We start from the raw sequence: 20,423 nt of genomic DNA on the forward strand, positions 1-20,423 counted from the left end.
TTGGGTGTGCTCTTCCCTAAAAATATGGGGATTCTCATCACTCCAGTAACGGCAGTTTTGCTTATTAACGTTACCGTTTAAATAAAAAGTGCACTCGTCACTGAAACAAATGTTTTTTATAAAACGTGGCTCATTTATTATTTTTTGGGTCATTAATTCACAAAATTCGATCCGCCTGTCTGGATCGTCATCACCAAGTTCTTGAACAATCTGTAGCTTGTAAGGATGGAATTTATTAATTTTTAATATCTTTCGTACTGATTCACGAGACACTCCTGTGGCAGCTGCTGCTTGACGAGTCGACATACCAGGATCCATAGCAAAATGCACAAGAACCTCAATCTGAGTTGCTTCATCCAGTATTCTTGGCTGATTTTTCTTTATATCACCTACAAACCCAGTTTCTTCAAATTTTCTTACCAACTTCTGGATGTAATAATGCCCAACCTGCTTATCTGGGTGCCTCTCATTAAATATTGTGGCACTTCTACGAAAACAGCGATTTTGAGAACCATAAATAAATATCATTTCAACTCTTTCGGCGATCGTATAAACCATTGCAAAAATAAAACTAGAGCAGTGAGAGAACTTTAAATCACAAAAAGAACCACGATATTACTAACCAAACCAAAAATTGAACATTTTAAGGCAAAATTTAAATAAACAAAAAACAACAAATATTTCGAGAATGGCAGGCATCGAAAATTTTCCTTTTTTTTACATCGCCAAATACCATTCCGACAATTCAATAGTTTCAGTATAAGTGTACTATTTATTGTAGTTTTGTTTTGGCTTTTAACAATTCATTTTAGTATCAGAATAAATATTTTTATTCTGATAGTAAAATGAATTGACTAACATTTAAAAGGACATACATATCTCGGAAATGGTTGCATTGATTTTAATTAGTAAGACGGCAAAATATAGGGAATTAATAGACCTTTCAAACAAGGTATCACTCGACTACCCTTCTAATTTAAAATTTTTAAGGGGGTGGCTCTGGGGGTTAGGGGGATGATAGTATATCCCTAAAAAATTCATCATTTTGGTTCCCCCTTGTTACTATAGAAACGGTTTTAAGCATTTTTTTATATCTTTTACCGTTTAAAAATTATAAGCCATGGCTACTCTTGAAATTGTCACCCTGTATATTAAATATAGTAGTGGTGCGTTGATTTGGCTGCCTACTGTATAACTTATAACACTTGTTTAAAATACCAAATGCAAACTAAAAATAATTACATGCGGTATATAGCTCTCCTCCACCCGAATTAAGTGCCACGAAAGGTCTAATAAAATATCAATTTTCACAAACACTACGTTACAAAGGCTAGTTACAAGTAAACCCCAAACTAAAAAACGCCCAAATGAACTAGTAAATGCAAATAAAATACCTTAAGCCAAGCTACGCAATAACAACAAAAGTATACCCACCCTTTGGAATACACCTCAAACTTTATTCCGTGTCTTTTAAAGACCCTTTGACACTGTCTAGAGTTTCGTTGTATCGGAATGTTAAATGTTTGATTATAGTCCGGATTATTTGTGTCCCTTACTGTCGAAGTCCGATCTGAATAAGGAGTTTCCTATAAATCCAACAAAACTTTTATTCTATCAAGTTTTGAATCACAAAAAATTACCGTTGGAAAAGGAAACTCAAACTTCACATAAGTATCGATATCCTTCGGGTTATCGGAACGATAATTAATACCCCTAACAATCAACAGTTCCAAATCGTTATCAGTCAATTCGGTGAAACTTTTCACAATGGCAAACTCTTTGGTTTCATAATGGAACTTGGGCACTTTGCTACCCATTCGTTTAGCAACTCGCACAACATCTAAGTCTTTTGTGACATTTAGGGCTAACCGTTCAAATCTAAAGCATAAAAGTTTCTCAAAAATTAGTTTTTTTTTTAAATAAATGATTGAGGTACCTATTCGTACCAGCTACGTCGCCCAGCGCCTTGTGGTGATCGCGAGTACTAAGGCACATTTTTAGTTGTTTCGTTAGTTGAGTTTCAAGCCGCGAGAGCATATCACTGTCGCTATCGTCTTGGTCTGTACACTCGTCCGCCATTACAATATCATATCTTAAAAAAAAAAAAACAATAATTTACTGTAGTTAATTGTTGGGATAGAAATATATAACTAAAGATGGCGAGAAGAAAGGACTGATCTGACTGAAGTTTGCGGATTTAACAAGCTAAAAGTATCATTTAAAATAAATCTAACGCTTTTAAAGTTTGTACATAGGCTAATTTAGCAACCGATTTAAAAAATAATCATATCAACTTATTGGATAGAACTCTCTTCTACGGCCTTCCTAAAATCCATAAACCCAATCTCCCTATTAGGCCAGTAGTATCGTTTGTAAACTCATCTTGTTACAACTTGTCAGCCTGGTTAAATACCACATTCAGAGATGTAACTGGTTTCAGAAGTACTTATTCCACAAAAAAATCAGTAGAGTTGACAAATTTTTTAAAAAATATCTGCATACCAGAGGGTTCAAAACTAATTTCTCTGGTCGTTAAGAACTTATTTCCAAGCATTCCACCTGGTGATTGCCTTGATCTACTCAGGCCCCTTTTGCTTAAGTCACCGCTTGACAGATTTATTGTTGATGATCTTTTAACTTTCCTCAAGCTAGTACTTGATCAGAATTTTTTCGTTTTCAACAACAGGTTTTTTAGACAAGTTACTGGACTAGCAATGGGGTCTTGCATCTCTCCTTTTCTCAGTGAGATTTTTATGCGCCATTTGGAGAAAAGGATTGTCAATGGGAAGTTTGGTGCTTTTCTCACTGTATATAGGAGATACGTGGATGATATTTTTGTGGTATGGAATGGAAATGATCTAGAATTGGCGGATTTCCTCATTTCTATAAACTCTTTTCACGCAAATGTACAAAGAAAAACAAAAGTTACCAGTAGACAGTGACATTTCAAATGTCGGGACTAATTGTGACGGTGTATGAATAGCCGCAAGTGTTTTATGTCCTGTGGAACCCTTACAGGGATCGATGATGTCCTTAAATATAAACCAAAAAAGAATAATTAAATCTTGATGATAGAAAAAGGTGTTGTTGGGTTATTTCTCAAAACATAAATGCCTAGAAAAATACTAAAAACAATAAATTAATCAAATGGTTTATTGATAAAATCAAAATTCACCTTCAACATGTGATGAAAAAATGCAAAGTTGCAAAGATAAAGAAACATACACATTTAATATACATTTTCAAAGACTGCAGTATAAATAATTATAATTAAAGCTGAAGTACTTTATCTTCCTAATCAGATCTTTCATTTCTTAATCAGATTTTTTTTTCTCTCATATCTCTTACATTTTCCAATAATTTGTTGAATATTTTTATTCCGAAGTCGTGTGTGTCCCTTCTAGATTTGTTGACTTTCCAAAAAGTTCACATCATGTTACTGCTATTTCCAGTGATACCAGTTCTCTCACTATGGATTGCGAAAATAGGCACATTTATCGTAGTTAAATAGGCCACTGGCAGAAAAGATTGAATATATTAGGCTCATTGAAGCAATACGTATAAATATCTCCATTTAGTAATTATAGTAATTCAAGCATCACCCTTGTACATCTGCATTGCAGAGAGAAAACCTCAGATGCTCTTTAGGGATGTCCATATAGAACCAAGATAACCATGGTAAACTTTAACAGCATTGTTTTTGTGCCATTTCTGGTTTAAAAGCACTGTAGTTTTCTTTAGGACTGTTCTGCGAGTAATAAAATTTTCAGATCAAGTTTTACTTACAGCATTTTAACTACACGTAATTTAGCTGCCAATCGTTGACAATTCAGGTCAGAATATGCGCGACTAAGTAAATAAATACGTGATCGTGTTTAGTGTGTACGCGTAAAATAAATTAGTTTGCTATTTTTGTGCATCGAGTGTTTTAGTTCAGACCTAACGAACGGTAAAAACGCCACTGTATCATCAACCTTTATTCAGGGCGGAAAAGGAGGCCATCAAAAAGTATTATCTATTTTAAATTTAAAGAGGTCGTCCATATTCTCAATACTCTCTTCTTTTAATTGCCTTGGATGTAAAAATCTATTTCGCAGCATAACCGCCTCAAAATGTAAAACGTTAGTTGAAGAATTGCTTCCATCTCCACCAATCTCCCTAAGTTAGTTATAGACAATCTTGTATGTCTCTTATCGCTAGTTTTGGAACAAAACTTTTTTAAATTTATTGAAATTTTTTTAAAGAAATCAGCAGGAATCGTTATGGGTTGGTTCTTGCCTTAAGCGAAGTATTTATGAGCCATTTAGAAAATCAAATTATAGTTAGTAAGTTTTTTAAATTTATAATTACATACAAAAGGTATATTAATCACATTTTTTTAGTCTGCAGAGGAAACGACGATGATTTTGCGGGATTTTTAGCCTTCACAGTAATTTAATTTTTATCTTTTCTCTAAAAAAGAGTACGATATAATACAATCCATTGCAATTAACAATAACTTCCTGATAGAGGGAAGCTTCAGAAAATTATATTTTTAAGTACAAACTTTCGTACCAGATTGTGCATCAGGAGGAAAGGGAACGTCATAATAAACATTTCAGATATTTAACTTACTTTGAAGGTATTTCCCAACAGATGGCGAAATTCATTAAACCTTTTAACATCCCAATCGCTTTTAATCAGGATCGCTTTCAAAATCGGGAGTTTATAGTTTGCATTCTGCCGATTGACCTGCCATTTATGTGGGACAGCCTGGGAGGAAAATTTCAACAATAGTACAAGAACATCTAGGTCTGGTGAACAAGTTTGACATCACCGACACTGTCGAGACCAAATCGGCGTTTGCCAATCATTTATTGTCAACATATCATAATTTTTTCTATCCGAATAACGTGGCAGTGGTTCATGACTGCCACAATGGCAAAAAGCTGGATCTTCTAGAGAAGCTCGAGATTACAAGAGCGAAGAAGAGCCCAGTTTTGACTGGTGTTAACGACGTGTTCAATTTTGAGCCGGGACTCATTTTTGATAATATTGTCTAGTCCACTCCTGTCTTTTCAAGATACCGCAGGAACCGTAACGCAGTTAACCCTACCCGTTTTGCTGTGAGGCTGTAGGTTCAAATCTCGATGGTTCCTTTTTACTTTTTTATGGTTTTTCTTGTATTCAATTTCTATGTTATTTTTTTTTAAATTTATATGTGTGGCATCAGTTTTTTAAACTTACAGTTAACCGTTCAGTGTGTGTGTATAATTCACCCAGTCGATCGTGTTTTAACCTTTTCAAGGTATATTTTACGCTTTACTTTAAGGCCTTTTTATAATTTTGTTTGTCTTGTTTATATTATTTTTTAGGTCTGATGATGCTCTTAGGAGCGAAACACGTGTCACCACTTTGACTAATAACATAAAAATTTTTGGGACCGAGATTTTGTGTTCAATTTATTATCTATTTTGCTCCACTGCTTTAAATAACGTTTGAAAAAATTAAGGACAGCTATAATTAAAAAAAAAATAGGGATTTTTTAAATTTTCGTTTTCTTGGGATATTTCCAAAAAAATTTATTATAAAATTAATTAAAAAAAAATGTAATTTATTCAACTTTTTTAAACTTAAACCTGCCATAAGGCTAACTGTTCAAATTTATCAGTATTTAGTATTGTTTGCGATTCCCGAAATCCCAATTGTCGCCATCGAATTTAGGACACCCTGAATATACCATAATCAATCATTTTTAAAAAAAAAAAGTTATGGACTATCTCCTAAATCTTGGACCACCCTGAACGGAAAAACTCCAATTCATGGTTATTTTGCTAACGTCATTAAACTACCACTTTACTTCTTTGAATTGAATTTGCTATCTATTAAGCTGTGGCGGCTCGCGGGTTAAAAAACAGGTGAAGTGCAGGAAGCAAAATAAGCGCATTCGCCATATTTTGCTTCCTATATGAAGTACATTTAGTAAATTCACGCAAGGCAAATAAAAAACGTTTATATTATAAGTTTACCTATATTTTATACACTAAATCAATTCTTCTGTCCTTTAGTTTAGCAAATTTATCGGTTGTATGTCCTCATAAAACGTCTGAGTTTTCATCAGTTTCTGGACAAACTCCTTTTGCATAGAAATATTGGCCAATGAAGAAAGCCTTTCCTGAGATATGGTATTTCTTAAGAAAGTCTTTAGGCGCTTAAGGCTAGAAAAACTGCGTTTCACTGAAACACTTGTTGACGGTATCGTTAAAATTAGCGAAAAAAGTTTATAGGCCTCAGTAAAAATGTCTTTGTTTTCGCCAATTTGTAGCGAAATATTGCTATAACTTTCATTTGCAAATATGAGGCTAAGTTCAGATTTAAGCCGTTGACTTTTCGAGAATGTCCCATCATATAACTCCAACAAATTTTTAAATGAATCAGTAGGAAATGATTGATTATAGGCTGTAAATTTTTTAGTGTCAGCTAGACCAAGAAATTTTAACTTTTCACAATCTGCAAACCTTACTTTCATTTCCATCAAAAATGATCCAAAATCTTTCAAAATATGATCCAAAATCTCGTAAAAGAGAGCTCTGTACTGTCCTTTAATTTCGTCCTTTGAAAAATTAGCAAATCGGCGTATGGTATATTCTATTTCAGTAATGACATTAGCTCTGTCAAAAATAGCGCTAAAATCATCCTCATTTCGCTTACTCTTAAGTTTCCCATAAACAATGTTTATGTGAGATATACAAAAATTCATGTCCAATGATTTTCTTTGAAGAATGTCGAATAATATATCTGTGATAGAAAATAAAGTCAAAGTCGTTCATATCTTTTAAAAATCCCGAGGCGAGCCGAACTGATTTGTCGTCGGATTCGTTAGAATTAATAATTGCTTCAAAAACTTCTTTCAATTTTGGCCATTCCTTTACTACGCTATTAATTAATTTTGAGTTTGAAGACCATCGAGTTTCTGTGATGGTCGGTATACGTCTTGTACAAATTGAGGTAAGAATATGTGATCTTTTTGTTGAATGATGAAAAAAGGACGGAATTCCACTAAGGTTTGCAAAGAAAATACGACATTTAGAGATTTTTTTAAAGCTTTGTTGCAACACTAGATTAAGCCGGTGAGCAAGACAATGAACAAATATAGCTTTGGGCGCCTTTTCTTTAACCTTCTGTTGAAGTCCATTGAGATGTCCTGCCATCACGCTGGCTCCGTCATAACATTGTCCTACTAATTTATTCGTATAGTCAAATTTATCCAAAATGTTGTTGAATACAGAAAATAAGTTTTCTGCAGTTCTATAAGAGCTAACGTCATTAAATCCCAGAAACCTTTCTACTAATAAGCCTTCTAAATTGACAAACCGTATAATAATTGAGCACTGAGAGCACTGAGTTATATCTGTTGTGTCATCAACCTGAACAGAAAAACAAAATGAATCATTTATTTCATTTTTAACGTGGTCATTTATATAGTCCGAAACACATTCAATCATTTCGTTTTGGATTGTCTTTGAGTCGCCGGTAAAAACATTTTTTATTTTTTGGTACTGATTTTTCACTTCTTCAGAACTTTTATTAAAAAGAGGTTCTAGGAGTTCTTTAAAATTACCGCGATTTACCGAGTCACTACTTTCGTCGTGGCCGCGAAATGCTAATTCTTGCTGAGCAAGATACAAAACTGCGTCAATCACGTTACAAAGTATAAGTCTGTTTAATCTCACTTTTTCATTAAACTGCACCTTGTAAAGTCTAGCATTTGCCTGAAGAGCATCGGCAATGTTATTTTGATTTCTTTCAAAGTTTTTTAAGGATAATGCACTTTTAATATGCTCTGCAGAATCCTCATGCTTGTGTAATGATCTTGTGACATTAACTATACTTGCGTACCCTTTTTTATTCCATACCGAATCTTTACTTGAGAATAATAGGCATGGCCAACAAAATAATTTCTCTAAACTTACGCTACTACATAGCCATTTATAATTTATAAACCAATCATGTTTGAAATTTAGATTCCACGATCTGCCATCTTTAAGCTCTTTTTTGGAAAAAATTGCCAGATCAAACATCGGCCGACCAGTAATTAAAAGGTCTCTTTTATCTTCACCTGCCCATCTGCTGAATGACGTTTCCAGCAAATTACAAACGATATCATTGACTGGATTCATTTTAAAATAATTAAAATAAAATAAAAAGTCAAAAATCCACACACAAAAAAGATGTTTGTGTGTGGATGTTAATCTAAAAAAAAGAAGTAGATCAGGGTATTCTCAAAATTAATTAATGATTTAAAATATTTGATATTCATGTATTTTCTATGATTAATTTACATTAAGATCACACCCCTTTAATTTTTAAAAAAGTAACCTTTGAAATTTTTGTTATCCTTCAAAATAGTTTGTCAAACTATTAATAAACCGTCAAATCATATAAAAAAGTATATAAAGTATTTTCGAATTAGGAAGAAATTTTGATGAGACTGGATTACTGAAAATTTGAAAGATAAGTATATTTTATTTTTAATTTAATTTAATTTTACTTTAATTACCTTGATAACGGTAGTAGATATAACTACCGAAACGTTGGTTCAAATTAGGTATTTTTAAAAAAAAGTAGGTCTTCTTGTTGTTTTTTATCGTTTTTTAATTATAATATTCATAACAAAGTTAGGTAGGATATTGAAAAGAAGAAACGAGCTCAGAGATTAATAGATTGAACCTCAGCTCCTAGGTATATAAAAAATCTATTATACCTCAAGTAAATTATTGTATTTAAAACTTATTGAACTTAAATTAAAATAAGTATATCGAACGGTATCGTTACAGATTTAAGTTCATATTTCTTTTAAATACGTGAATAAGTCTATTTTCTTCTTATTTTCAATTGTTGAGCGTGTGAGATAAAAATTTCTAAATTGATTTTTGCTATAAGTGACGTAATACCCAATATAATAAGTAACTCATCATGGATGTTTATCAATCTACTAGATAGAATTAATGCTTATACCGGGTAATTAAGCACTAAAAAAGTCAACACACTTGTCCGAACTAATGAACTACAAAAACCACCAAATAATGCGCCAAATTAAGAAAATTCCGAACATAAAACACAAGTTTAGAAAATCCACGGGCAAATGCGATGCACTTCACCCGATAAAAAGGCCGCCTCGAGCAAAGCCATCAAGACTCGGGTGGTGTTTCGCCCCCCACTTTAGCCTGCATTACACTTGGCCATTATATGGGTAAAGCTTTGCGCCACTGGTTTACTTTTTATCAATAATTTTTCATTTTACTTTTCTGTTAATGGGAGAAGACTACTGGCGCCAGCGGTTTATTAGTAGGATAATAAATTTAAAAAAATTTTAAACAATTATAATATGATGAAAAATATTATATTTTTTATTTTAGTTTTTTTTTGGTGAAGTGGCACTTCACCTACCACACCTGAATAGCCGCCACTGCTATTAAGTAATAACAAAAATTATACTTACTCATAATCCAGCTGACTCTTCGCATCGGGTGAAACCGGTATAGAAGACCAATCGACCGGCAACCCTGCCTCTGCAGCCTCGATCAACTTATCAAACCCTTTGGCCTGTTTCAAAAACTCTTTAGCCTGCACCAACTCGCCCTGTTTTTTCGCATTGAGGGCTGCTGCCTTAAATTGTTTTTGTTTCGCTTGCAATATTAAAACCTGCTTTTCTTGATGCGAAGTAGAAACTTTATTCCCGGACATTCTTGACGGTGGTGCTTTAGGAGTATCCTGCGAAGGGGGCGAGGGTTTGGGAGGTGCGGGAGCTGGAGCGGGTTGAGCCCCTGGAATTGGCCCAAAACCTGGAGGAGTCGGCAACTCATCGAAAGCGACCGCGCGACCTGCTTTGTGAGATTTTATTGCCTGCTCGTATTGTTTGACTATTCTCCCGAATCGCCTCGCTTTGCTACTGTTATCTTCCTCTTTGGCCTTTTGTTCGTGAGTTTTATAAAATTCTAATCTAAAATATTGCAAGAATAAACGGTTACAATTCATAGAAAAAAAGGCATTTTGGCACCTTTGCTGTAGCGCCTCATTTACAGATCCAGCTGTAAGAAGTTGAGGCTCCGGCTCAGGTGCAACCGTTGCCGGAGCAGGTGGTTCAACGTTTGTAGATCCTTGTCGTTCATTTTGTTGTAGTTTCGACAATAAGGCACCTGCCTATAAAATTATATGATTAAAGTGGATTTTTTTATAACAATGGCTTACAAAAATAAAATTATACTTAACAATTACTGATATATACAATGAGTTTCTTACTGATGAAAAACAAATTAATTTGAATATTTAAATCCTTTAGAATAGTGTACATATTTTTGGAAAGTAACTATTTTATTCAAACAACCTAGCCGCTTGTGGCTCTTAGGTCACATTTTTAAATAAAATAATGTCGTTTCATGTACCTAGATAAGTATGTCGGTTAAATTATACGTTTCATGGCATGTCATAACGTGGAAGTAAGAATGAAACACTATTAGTTCAATTCGATTTTTCGCCGGTTTAATTCCATATAAATTTTATATCAATTTAATTTTTAATCATAATTATTTAGTAAGTCTTAAATAATGAACCTAGTAATTAAATACGACGAAAATAAATGCTTTATAGGCCTACAGAATCTGTGTTTTTTGACTCTCTTCTATGAGGCCATCATGTAGATATAAGTATTTTCTTTTATCAGTGTTTAAGAAAGAGGGCGTCTTTTAACTGTCGTAATCCACTTGTTGTATTTAAGTAAGAAAATCAGCGTATCTCTTGTGTTGAGTTTTGATGTGACGTTTAATTACCACTGCTTGTTAGGCTAATTAGTTAATTTGTTTTTTTATTAATTATTTTTCCTTTCCTTTTAAATCTTATCGTCTTTTATATTTGTTAGCATTTTTTTTGTATTGAACTTGTAGAATACTGGAATAAGCTTTTTTTTATTTCAGAACATGTTTCTGAACAATAATTTTTAGCTTAAAGTGAAATATACAGATACACAGTTATTTAGTGATTTATTTTTAAATTCATTAGTCCAGTTCAATTCTGTTGCCTGCTTATATATTTATGATATATAAGCTAGATAGATATATATATTTATACTTATATATATATGATGCTTGTTCAAAAACTGAAATGGGCTTTATCATTCAAGCAAAGTGCTCTATTAAGATACATGAATTGCCTTTTCATGTACGACGGGATTACTAAAATGGCTAAAATTAGAAATACTCTAATGGAAAACACTAAGAGCCATCACTGTTAAAAATTGTATTAGATTGTGAAGCAAACGATTTAAAAACAGTGACAAGAATCCAGTATCAATATTGTATGGCTCCAAAAATTATCATTTTACAAGTATAAAATTTAAAATTAAAAAAGAAATATTTATAAAATATAAAATATGAACATACATACAAAAACATAATCATTGATCTTATATATATAATCAGTCACTTAAAGTATATTAAATTCTTCAACACAGTAATAGGTCTTAGCAACAAGTAATCTCTTTAAATGTTTTTTGAAAATCCTAGGCGAAGTTAAGTTTTTAATAATGATAGGCAGATGATTAAAGATAGAAATACTGTCGTAAAAAATTAATTTTTTTGTTAAAGCTGAAGTAGGTCAAGGAAGGTGCAAAATCATGTGATTCCTGCTTGGGTACCGAGCACTCCTGACCATGAACCTTTCTCTGTACTTATAGATTATGCAAGCAGTCTCAAGAATATACAGACATGGGAGAGTTAGTATTTTATTTTGGTGAAATAGAGGACGACATGAATTCCGCGGGTTAGCCCCACATATATATCGAATGGCCCGTTTTTGAATAACAAACAACATTTGAATAATGTAACTGCTTGCACTGCCCCAGAAAGCGATAACGTAGCGAAAGTGGGATTCAAAGAGGGAACAATAAACGGACTTGCCAATTTTTGGACCAAGTTCCTGTACACTGATCCTGACATCATAACACCAGATGTTAGCTTTTTGGCAAGAAGATTTATATGTGTGTCAAATTTGAGATCTTTGTCTATGAAAATTCAAGAAATTTGCTGTCAGGGTTAATCTGAATTGGATCACCATCTATCGAAACATCTTTAACATTACATTTAAAACATAGCAAATTAGTTTTTGTTGGATTTAATGTAAGTAAATTAGAGTCACACCACCTTTTTACCATCTTAAGATCCTCCAGGATGATCCTTTGGAGAGAATCTGAGTCCAGAGCCTGCCACAATATTGTGGAATTATCTGCAAATATAGTGAAGACACCGCGAATAGAGAGACCAGCCAGATTTATGTAAAGCAAAAATAGAACTGGGCCTAAAACTGAGCCCTGAGGCACTCCCCATCTAATAAAGCTATATTCTGAGTATTTTGACCCAACCAAAACCCGTTGCCGTCGACCTCGCAGGAATGAAGAAAACCATGATAGAGGAAAGTCTCTAAAACCATAGCGGTGGAGCTTTAGCAGCAGAATGTCATGACTAACACAGTCAAAAGCTTTTGACAGATCACAAAAAACAAAAAACAGCCGCCGAAACTCTCCCGCCATTGATATGAGAGTACAAGTCCTGAAGAAGATGGTATACAGCATCATTTGTATTCGTATTCTCGCGAAAACCGAATTGACACTTACTAAGCATGTTATTTGCATTAATAAAAGACAACATACGAGTTTTCACCAGTTTTTCTATGATTTTTGACATAGAGGATAGAAGTGATATTGGCCGGAAATTAGAAGGATTCTCCATGTCTCCTTCTTTGTGGACTGGAATGACTTTGGCTGTTTTTAGACAAGAGGGAAATGTTCCTGTTTCCCATGACTGGTTAATTGCTTTTACCAGAACCGTTAAGGCTGAATCAGGAATATTGAGAAGAATGTTTGCAGATATGCCATCCTCACCTGAACTGTTTTTGTTTTTTATCGATTTTAAGATGCCTTTTAATTCTGTCAGATCAGTTGGAAAAAACAGAAAGGAGTCTGAAACGTTGACAGCTGACAAGTAAGTCATTGGATCTACTGATGGAGTCAAGCGTTCCTTGGTTGGAGATTATCTGCTATACTGCAATAAAAGGTGTTAAGCGCGTTTGGGCAAACATTGGGAACGGAAGCAGGGCAATGAGAGTTTTTATTGCGTATGTCGTTTATAATATTCCAACATTCCTTCTGCGAATTTTGGGACTTGATCAGCCTGTTGGAATAATATTGTTCCTTGGAGAGTCTTATTAAGCGATGAAATATGGAGCGATATTTAGCAAACTACTCATTGAAATAAAGAGATGACGTGTATTTCCTGATGGTATGGAGCGAACGGAGATTTTTTGAAGAAATAGTTAGACCCTTAGTTACCACTCTTTTTTAGACAGTTTTTTTGCGTTTTATCTTTTTGATAGGAAAAGCTGCATTAAACAAGTCAATAATCCTATTGTGTAAAGCAGATATAGGGTCATCTGATTCAAGAATTGTGTCCCAGTTAGAAGAGGCGCATAAATTGTTAAATTGTTTGTAATTTGTAGTGCTAAAAACTCGGCCAAAATGTGGTAGAAATTTTGCTTGCTGTTTAGGTTCTAAAACGTTAAAAAAAATTGCTTTATGGTCGGACAGTGCAGCCTTTTCAACGGTACATATAGTGATCTCAGAACAATAGTTAGAGCACATATAGTCAATTGTACTCGAAGAAAATCGAGCAATACGTGTCGATGATTTAACATACATTTGCAAGCCATAACACTCAAGGAGATTACTCAAGCGAGTTGTGCATGCAGAGCTCCTATCATCAAAATTTACATTAAGATCCCCCGCTACAATCATGTTTGCAGAGCCCGAAATACCAGACAGAATCTCATCCAGATTTCTTAGGAATACCTCAATGTCAGAGGAATGCGACCGATAGATGCATACTATATATAAATTTCGAGATCTAAAAAAAAATAATGGTGAATTCAAAGACCCGTTCTAGTAATAAGTAATTAAATTTCGTTATTTGTTGAAAAGAGCTCTGTTTTAAGAAGACGTCATCCATCAATATCATACAACCCCCGTGTACAGATTGAGATCTACAAAATTTAGATACAACCACGTAATGGGACACTTGAATCAGCTCATCCTGCTTCAACCAATGCTCTGTTAATAAAACAATTTCAGGAAAGTTATGGCTTTCCAAAAAAAGAAAAAGTTCGTTAGTTTTATTTCTTAATGACTGAATGTTGAGAAGCATAACTGAGAAAAGATCACATGCTCCGTTTGCCACTATCGATGTGGAGGAGCTTCTTATTTGGTTTCACCTAAAAAATTCAGATGATGAGATGAATCCTCTACAGAACTGAGCTCAGGCGTCCTCTGAGACTGCAATGCCATATCATTATTCACAACAGTAATATGGTTCCGGCTCCCATTTCGATCTTCCGATATCTTATTTATATAGTTGTGACATAGCCTGGCGATGAAATCATGTTTAAAAATTGGGTAATGTATCTCCGTCGTAGTGAAATTTAAAGGCAAAAAAGTAGCATTGGAATTGCGGAAGTGGTGTTCAAGAATTCTATCTTGCTCCGTAATAAAATCATTCAACACCGGTCGATTTGGAGATTGTGGAGCACCAATTAGAAGCAAATTAGTATGCTGGGATGCCCCAATGAGTTTTGTGATGAAGGGAATATCAATTGGAGTTCCTCCTAAGGCATTTTCTTGTCCCGCAAATAGAACCACACAGTCCTTTTTAGAGAGTTTGCTGCTATATTCCATAAATTCAGAAACCATGTCCTTGAATGGTAGCCTATTACGCCATTGGCAGTTAACGTCGTACTTTTTTATTCGTGAAACTTTTAAAAGTAAAATTCGTACCCCTTATAATATTATTACCAAAACCAATAGTTGAGGTTTGACGTTCAGATTTTGTTTTAATTGAAGATTTTCAGAATCGTTTTTTGAACGATTTCCGTCATTAGTACATTTACATTTCTCCTTGTTTTTAACGGCTAGCTCTAGTTCCAATTTGTCAATAGTTTGTTTTATTATGTTAATTTCATTGAGATACATGTCGTTCGTCCTTTCTAACGTATCTATCGTTACAACCATGTTTTTGCTAAGTCTGGTCATAATCTGGTTTCAGTTTATTTTGTGCGAAATTTTGTTCCTTTAGTTGTTGTAGTAGATCTTCATTATTTTTTTTAAGCACTTTAAGTTGACATTTGAGATCGTGTATGTATTTATTTTGCTTTTCCAGTTCAGCTGTTAGTTTGTCTTTTGCCTCCGATGCCACGCTTTCAAAGGTCTGGCTGTCACGTCTAAGCCGCTGAATATATACGTCCTTTCCCTTAAGTTCATCCGTTAAAGAGTTAATAGTTGTCCTTAGGTCCCTTTCTAAATCTTCCTTTTCTTCTGCTCTTTGGTGACAGATGTCAGAGCAATATATTAAGTATCCGCCCAGTGGTCTGGCGTTGTTCATTCGTTCTTTACAACTAGGGTGGAAAAATATCATGCTATTGTTTACAACAGAGATTTGAAAATTCTTTTTTCATACAACACTTAAAGCCACGTTGCATATTGCCAAAAAAGTAGATGACAAAAAAAATAAAAAATAGTACAATAAATTTAATATGGGTAACTACAACTTTCAATATCGGAAAATAGCGATAACGTTTGGCAATGATAAAACTTTCCCAGTTCTAAAATTAGTAGCATCCAACTCACTAAAGATGATAACATTCCAAATTCCAATAGTGTTTTTTTTTTTCGGGCGGTATACAAATAATATATTGTTATTGTTGAGGCTATTGTTAATACTATGATTAATGATTACTTGAAATCTGTTCAAAATATCGTAATGCGGTTTTGTTCAAGAGATAGCCGGTATCATTACGCAGATTTTAAGCCATTACACAACTATACTGTCCTCAAAACAACACTTAAAACTTTAAAGTAAACTAAGTAGTAAAACAAAACACGTCTTGCCATTAAAAAGACTGTAATAAGTCGAACATTAACAAATGAGTATTTGATAACACTTTTGTTGGTGCTGAAGTTACCGACAATAGTGGCATGAAAATTATGTGGTGCTGAAGTTTTGTGCCCTTAGACGGTAAGAGCCAAAAGCGCTTTGCCTATCTGAAAAAAATAGTTTCTTAAAACCTGACTTTTATTTTCAATGAGCAACTCAGCTTCATTATTCCCTTTTTAGTGCAAATATATCAAAAGAGGAAAAAATTACCATGTAAAATAAACGTTTTATGATATGAAATTATTCTGCATAGTTTAATATAAAAATTCTGTTTTGTAAATTTATTGGTTAAATCTTAACGAGAATTACTACTAATGCATCGTTTAAACTAAATCAGCAAGATATCATCTATGATTCCAGTATCAAGCAAATACTTTAATACTATTTGTTTCAATTAACAAAATTTAATTAGTAGCTATTACAATTATTAAACAAAACCTATTTCGCAAATAGTCCCTAAGTAAATATTTTACCAGACTTACCTCTGAAGGTGGCCCAGGCATATCAGACAAGTCAACAGATTGTCCACTCTTAACAGCTTCAATAACCTGATCAAAAACTTTTGCTATTTTTAAATATCCCAAGGCAGTTTCGTTGTCTCCGGCCTTTTTTGACTGTAGGGCAGCCATTTTGTATTCTTTTTGCCTTCCTTATTAAAAAAATGTACATAAGATTTTTTTTCAAGACTATACTTATAGAAGCCACGAATTTATTAAGCAACTTACCCAACAAGACCCCTAACAATTCTTCATCCACCTGTTTTTTCACCTCAGCAACATTACCCTGAACCACATCAGGGAGTTTTGGTTCAGGTGGCAATGCAGGGGCTGGCCTAGAAGGCACTAATGGAGCCTCATCAGATACTGGTGGTTTAGCTTTTAGCTTTATTTCCGGAGGTATTGTGTCATCATTTAGGTCAATAATACTGAAAAAATAATCATTAAAAACTAATTTTTTGCGTTATTTAATTAATTTACCCGCCATTCTTAGCCTTTTTAATCAAATCATTTAATGTTTTAATAGCTCGTCCGTATCGTTTGGCTTTGCTGGTCTCCCCAGCACTGTTTGCTTCAGATTCAGCCATTTGATAGTTTTTAATTCTATTCATTAAGGTGTTTATCACATCTGATGATGGTGGTTCATCTTTTGAAAGGGATTTAACTGGTGGAGATTCGGTTGAAGGTGAATCGTCGTCCCCAGCAATGTCTTGTAATTCGCTAAGTAAATCTGGATCATTTTCATCAATATCTTCTTCATCTTCTCCTACATCTTGTATATCTTTTAAGGTGCCGGAAACTAAAGCATCTAATTCATGTGGAGCTAAAGGTTTTTTAATTGCCTGCGATAAGAAAAATTAATGTACCAATAGAATTCTAGATTGTTTTTATAATACCTTTTTTGGTTTTGCTCTTCCTCCACCGGTGCCTGCTAGAGCAGCTAATTCTGCCTCTAGATCACTGTCTCCGCCATCAGAGTCCATGGTTCCTCCCATTGGATTTGTGGGGTCAAAATTAGATGGGATGTCCATGAGTCCAAACTGTTTATAACAAAGCATAAGAGGTGAAGTTTAGAAATGTTACTTGTTAAATTTTACAACTGATTAAAACATTCCTCAATTACTACAGTTTTATTGAATTTCAGGATGTATGGTCAGTAAATTCTGAGTCTATTTAAAGAAATAATTACTAATTTAAAACTACTGAAATAATTATAATGGTTTATTTATTTTTTATTAGTTGTTTATGAACTGGAAGGTTTTAGTTGTGAAGTCTTTTTAAATTTCTGTTTTTTTTTAATGTATGATGGCTTAGTTTGAGCTATTATAGATAAGGCTGGGTATTGAATCTTTTACGAACATTGGTGCACCTTTAGATCAAAATATATTTCAAGACTAACAGAAAAACTAAAATTTTATTTAATATAGATACAATACATTTATTTATATTACATTTTAAAAATATTGAGTTATTTAATATTATTGTAGAAAAAAGATAGAAATCCTCTGGTTTGATTTCCTGAGTCAAGAACAGAAAAAGAGAATATGTGAATTTGAAATAAATAAAATTTCCAACAAAATTAACTATAACACATTTCATACAAAACCATATATATACTAATTAAAAAAATATATTAAGAAAAACTATTGAATTAGAGAACTACATCAAAATATGAATGCATCTAGTTCTTTAGTGAAAATATTCAAAAGTTGATGGTCATTGTTACTACACGGTTGTATTCTTCTTACTGTAGCTTTTATAATATTTTCTCTTTCAGATAGTTGCCTTATTACACCTCTTACATACTTTGCTCATATTAAGAAATGTTTTAGAAAATCCAAAAGATCATATGGGTGATCAATGAAAAAGCCAGAATCTAAGAGATTAATTGTAACATGTGTGATAAGAAATAAGTAGGGCAAACAAGATCAATTACTGATGTACCTGATGTTAAAATGGAAAGGCAAGTTTGGCTGTACACATTTTAAATACTGGCCACTTTGTAGAGATATATAACTTAAAAATTACTAAAACCAGTTAATAACAATTGAAAATTAGATGCACCTGAAAGTTTAGCAATATTCAAAAATAAAAAAATAATTTTTAATAGGAATAAAGCTCCAACCTCTTATAGTTTTAATCTCCAGGAGAAAATTGAATAATTTTTAAGACTAAACCTGAGAGCAAAACATTTGTCGAGAATCAAATAGAGAGTTTTGGTCAGTGATAAAAATAGAACCACCTCTTATACGTTGTAAAAAAAGGGTTTCTTACATAAAGGCGTTTTTAACTTTGATTGTATAAAGTTTTTCTTGTAAAAATTGTGATTTTTATTGTTATGATCAACATGAATTGTTAACAGTAGTGGCTAATAGCTTAATTTTTTTTTAAATTAAATTTTACTCTCTGTACTTTTTCCTGTATTCAAACAGTGTTTATTTTTTAGCATATTGGTCATGCTTCACAGTATCTGTTGAATAAAGTCACTGCCTAAATACATGATCATAACACATGATCGAGAAATGATGTTTAGATACCAAGAATTTCCGAAGAACATGATTAAAGTTAATTAGTTTTTGATGGTCTAAACAAATACAATATCGTCAGTGTAATTCGCAAAGTGCGTAACTCCATTTTTATTAAAATATGGATTATTGCGCCATCTAATGCTAGAATATCATATCTATTGTCTGAAAAATGCCTATGTCCGGAACAGAAGCTGGTACAGAAAGTTGCCTATCTCCGCGCTTGAAATTGTTGACGGGCAAAATACGTATCTCCAGCCAGTGCCATTGTTTGACATGTGGATAAATGAGTGTTCGTTGGTTTACTCCTGTAATCTTTGCATTTTTGCTTAAAGTTTGTGTGTTTCTTAGACAATATTGAGAAGGATAAGTCTATAATTAATTATTTTGTATGCCTTTTTTGCAATATTTTAGAAATACCTGCTTTAAACAGTTATTTGTTTTTCTGAGGAAATACGCATTTTGCATCAAAAAGGATAAATAATTCCAAGAGGAGTTACGAATGTTTCTACAGTAAAAATTATTACTTTACAATGTAAATAGTTAACTATTTTAGGTTTTTTGAGTCAGTAACCAGTAAAATTTGTATTGATAATTAATTCTCATTAAAAATAATGTATAAATTTTTTTGCTTGCAATGAAATAAATGCTTTTTATTGGAATTAAAAATTAAATAAAAAAACTGTTACTATCTTGATTCAAATCAATGGCATTAAGTTATAAGCCATACATTTTAATGACAACGTCTAAGCGTGTATAAATAACTGATTATTGGTATTTTTCTATTAGAGTAGTTGAAATTAAAATAATACACGTTTTATTTCTTTTACAGAAATGGCTAAAAGGATAGACAAAATTATAAACCTTTTACAAGGATCGACAAAGTTGGTAACTAAGACAATTTCAATTCCCAAAAGTGAGAAGCAAGATTTAAATTTGTTCACTTCTTCTGGGGATACAAATATTATTAAACCTGATGCTCCTTCTATATCTATAATTCAAAAAAACGATATGAATAAAAACGTTTCTATTTTTGAATGCGAGAAGAAATTGATAACTCAGCTGGCACCCTCTTATGAAGATACATCAGTTATTATACCTCCTTATTCATCTAAATTATGAATAAATTATGAATTATGCTGCAGAAACTGAAGTGATGCTTAATAACCAAGCTATTGACAGCGAACAAGCGAACATTGGCCCTGATGACCTCGTGAATTATGCTGCAGAAACTGAAAAGATGCTCAATAATCAATTTTCCTATGGAGAGTCGTACATCATTGGCTGTGAAGATCTTGATATAACAGAAGCCACTTATTGCAGTAAAATAGCAAAACGAAGTTCCATGGAAGAAAATAACGCATGCTTGCAAAATACAGTCGGTCAAGACA

The 20,423-nt window shown here is 33.1% G+C and overlaps 2 protein-coding genes across 3 annotated transcripts in view; one reads left to right on the plus strand and one right to left on the minus strand.

Moving 5' to 3' along the window:
* LOC126745381 (mitochondrial chaperone BCS1) overlaps positions 1 to 20,423 on the plus strand; it is a 479,053-nt gene that overhangs the window by 399,881 nt on the left and 58,749 nt on the right. The window lies entirely within an intron of this gene.
* The window catches only part of LOC126745377 (coiled-coil and C2 domain-containing protein 1-like), a 29,908-nt gene that overhangs the window by 5,893 nt on the left and 3,592 nt on the right, over positions 1 to 20,423 (minus strand). For both annotated transcript variants that reach the window (XM_050453203.1, XM_050453202.1), the window contains exons 2-10: positions 17,404 to 17,547; positions 16,988 to 17,349; positions 16,736 to 16,935; positions 16,493 to 16,659; positions 10,040 to 10,182; positions 9,482 to 9,982; positions 1,937 to 2,092; positions 1,641 to 1,878; positions 1,435 to 1,586 (exon numbers count right to left, since the gene is read on the minus strand). In XM_050453203.1, coding sequence (XP_050309160.1) covers positions 1,435 to 1,586; positions 1,641 to 1,878; positions 1,937 to 2,092; positions 9,482 to 9,982; positions 10,040 to 10,182; positions 16,493 to 16,659; positions 16,736 to 16,935; positions 16,988 to 17,349; positions 17,404 to 17,547 — 2,063 coding nt within the window. The remainder of the gene's footprint in view (positions 1 to 1,434; positions 1,587 to 1,640; positions 1,879 to 1,936; positions 2,093 to 9,481; positions 9,983 to 10,039; positions 10,183 to 16,492; positions 16,660 to 16,735; positions 16,936 to 16,987; positions 17,350 to 17,403; positions 17,548 to 20,423) is intronic.

The sequence above is a fragment of the Anthonomus grandis genome, chromosome 15, assembly GCF_022605725.1.
Source record: "Anthonomus grandis grandis chromosome 15, icAntGran1.3, whole genome shotgun sequence".
NCBI lineage: Eukaryota > Metazoa > Arthropoda > Insecta > Coleoptera > Curculionidae > Anthonomus > Anthonomus grandis.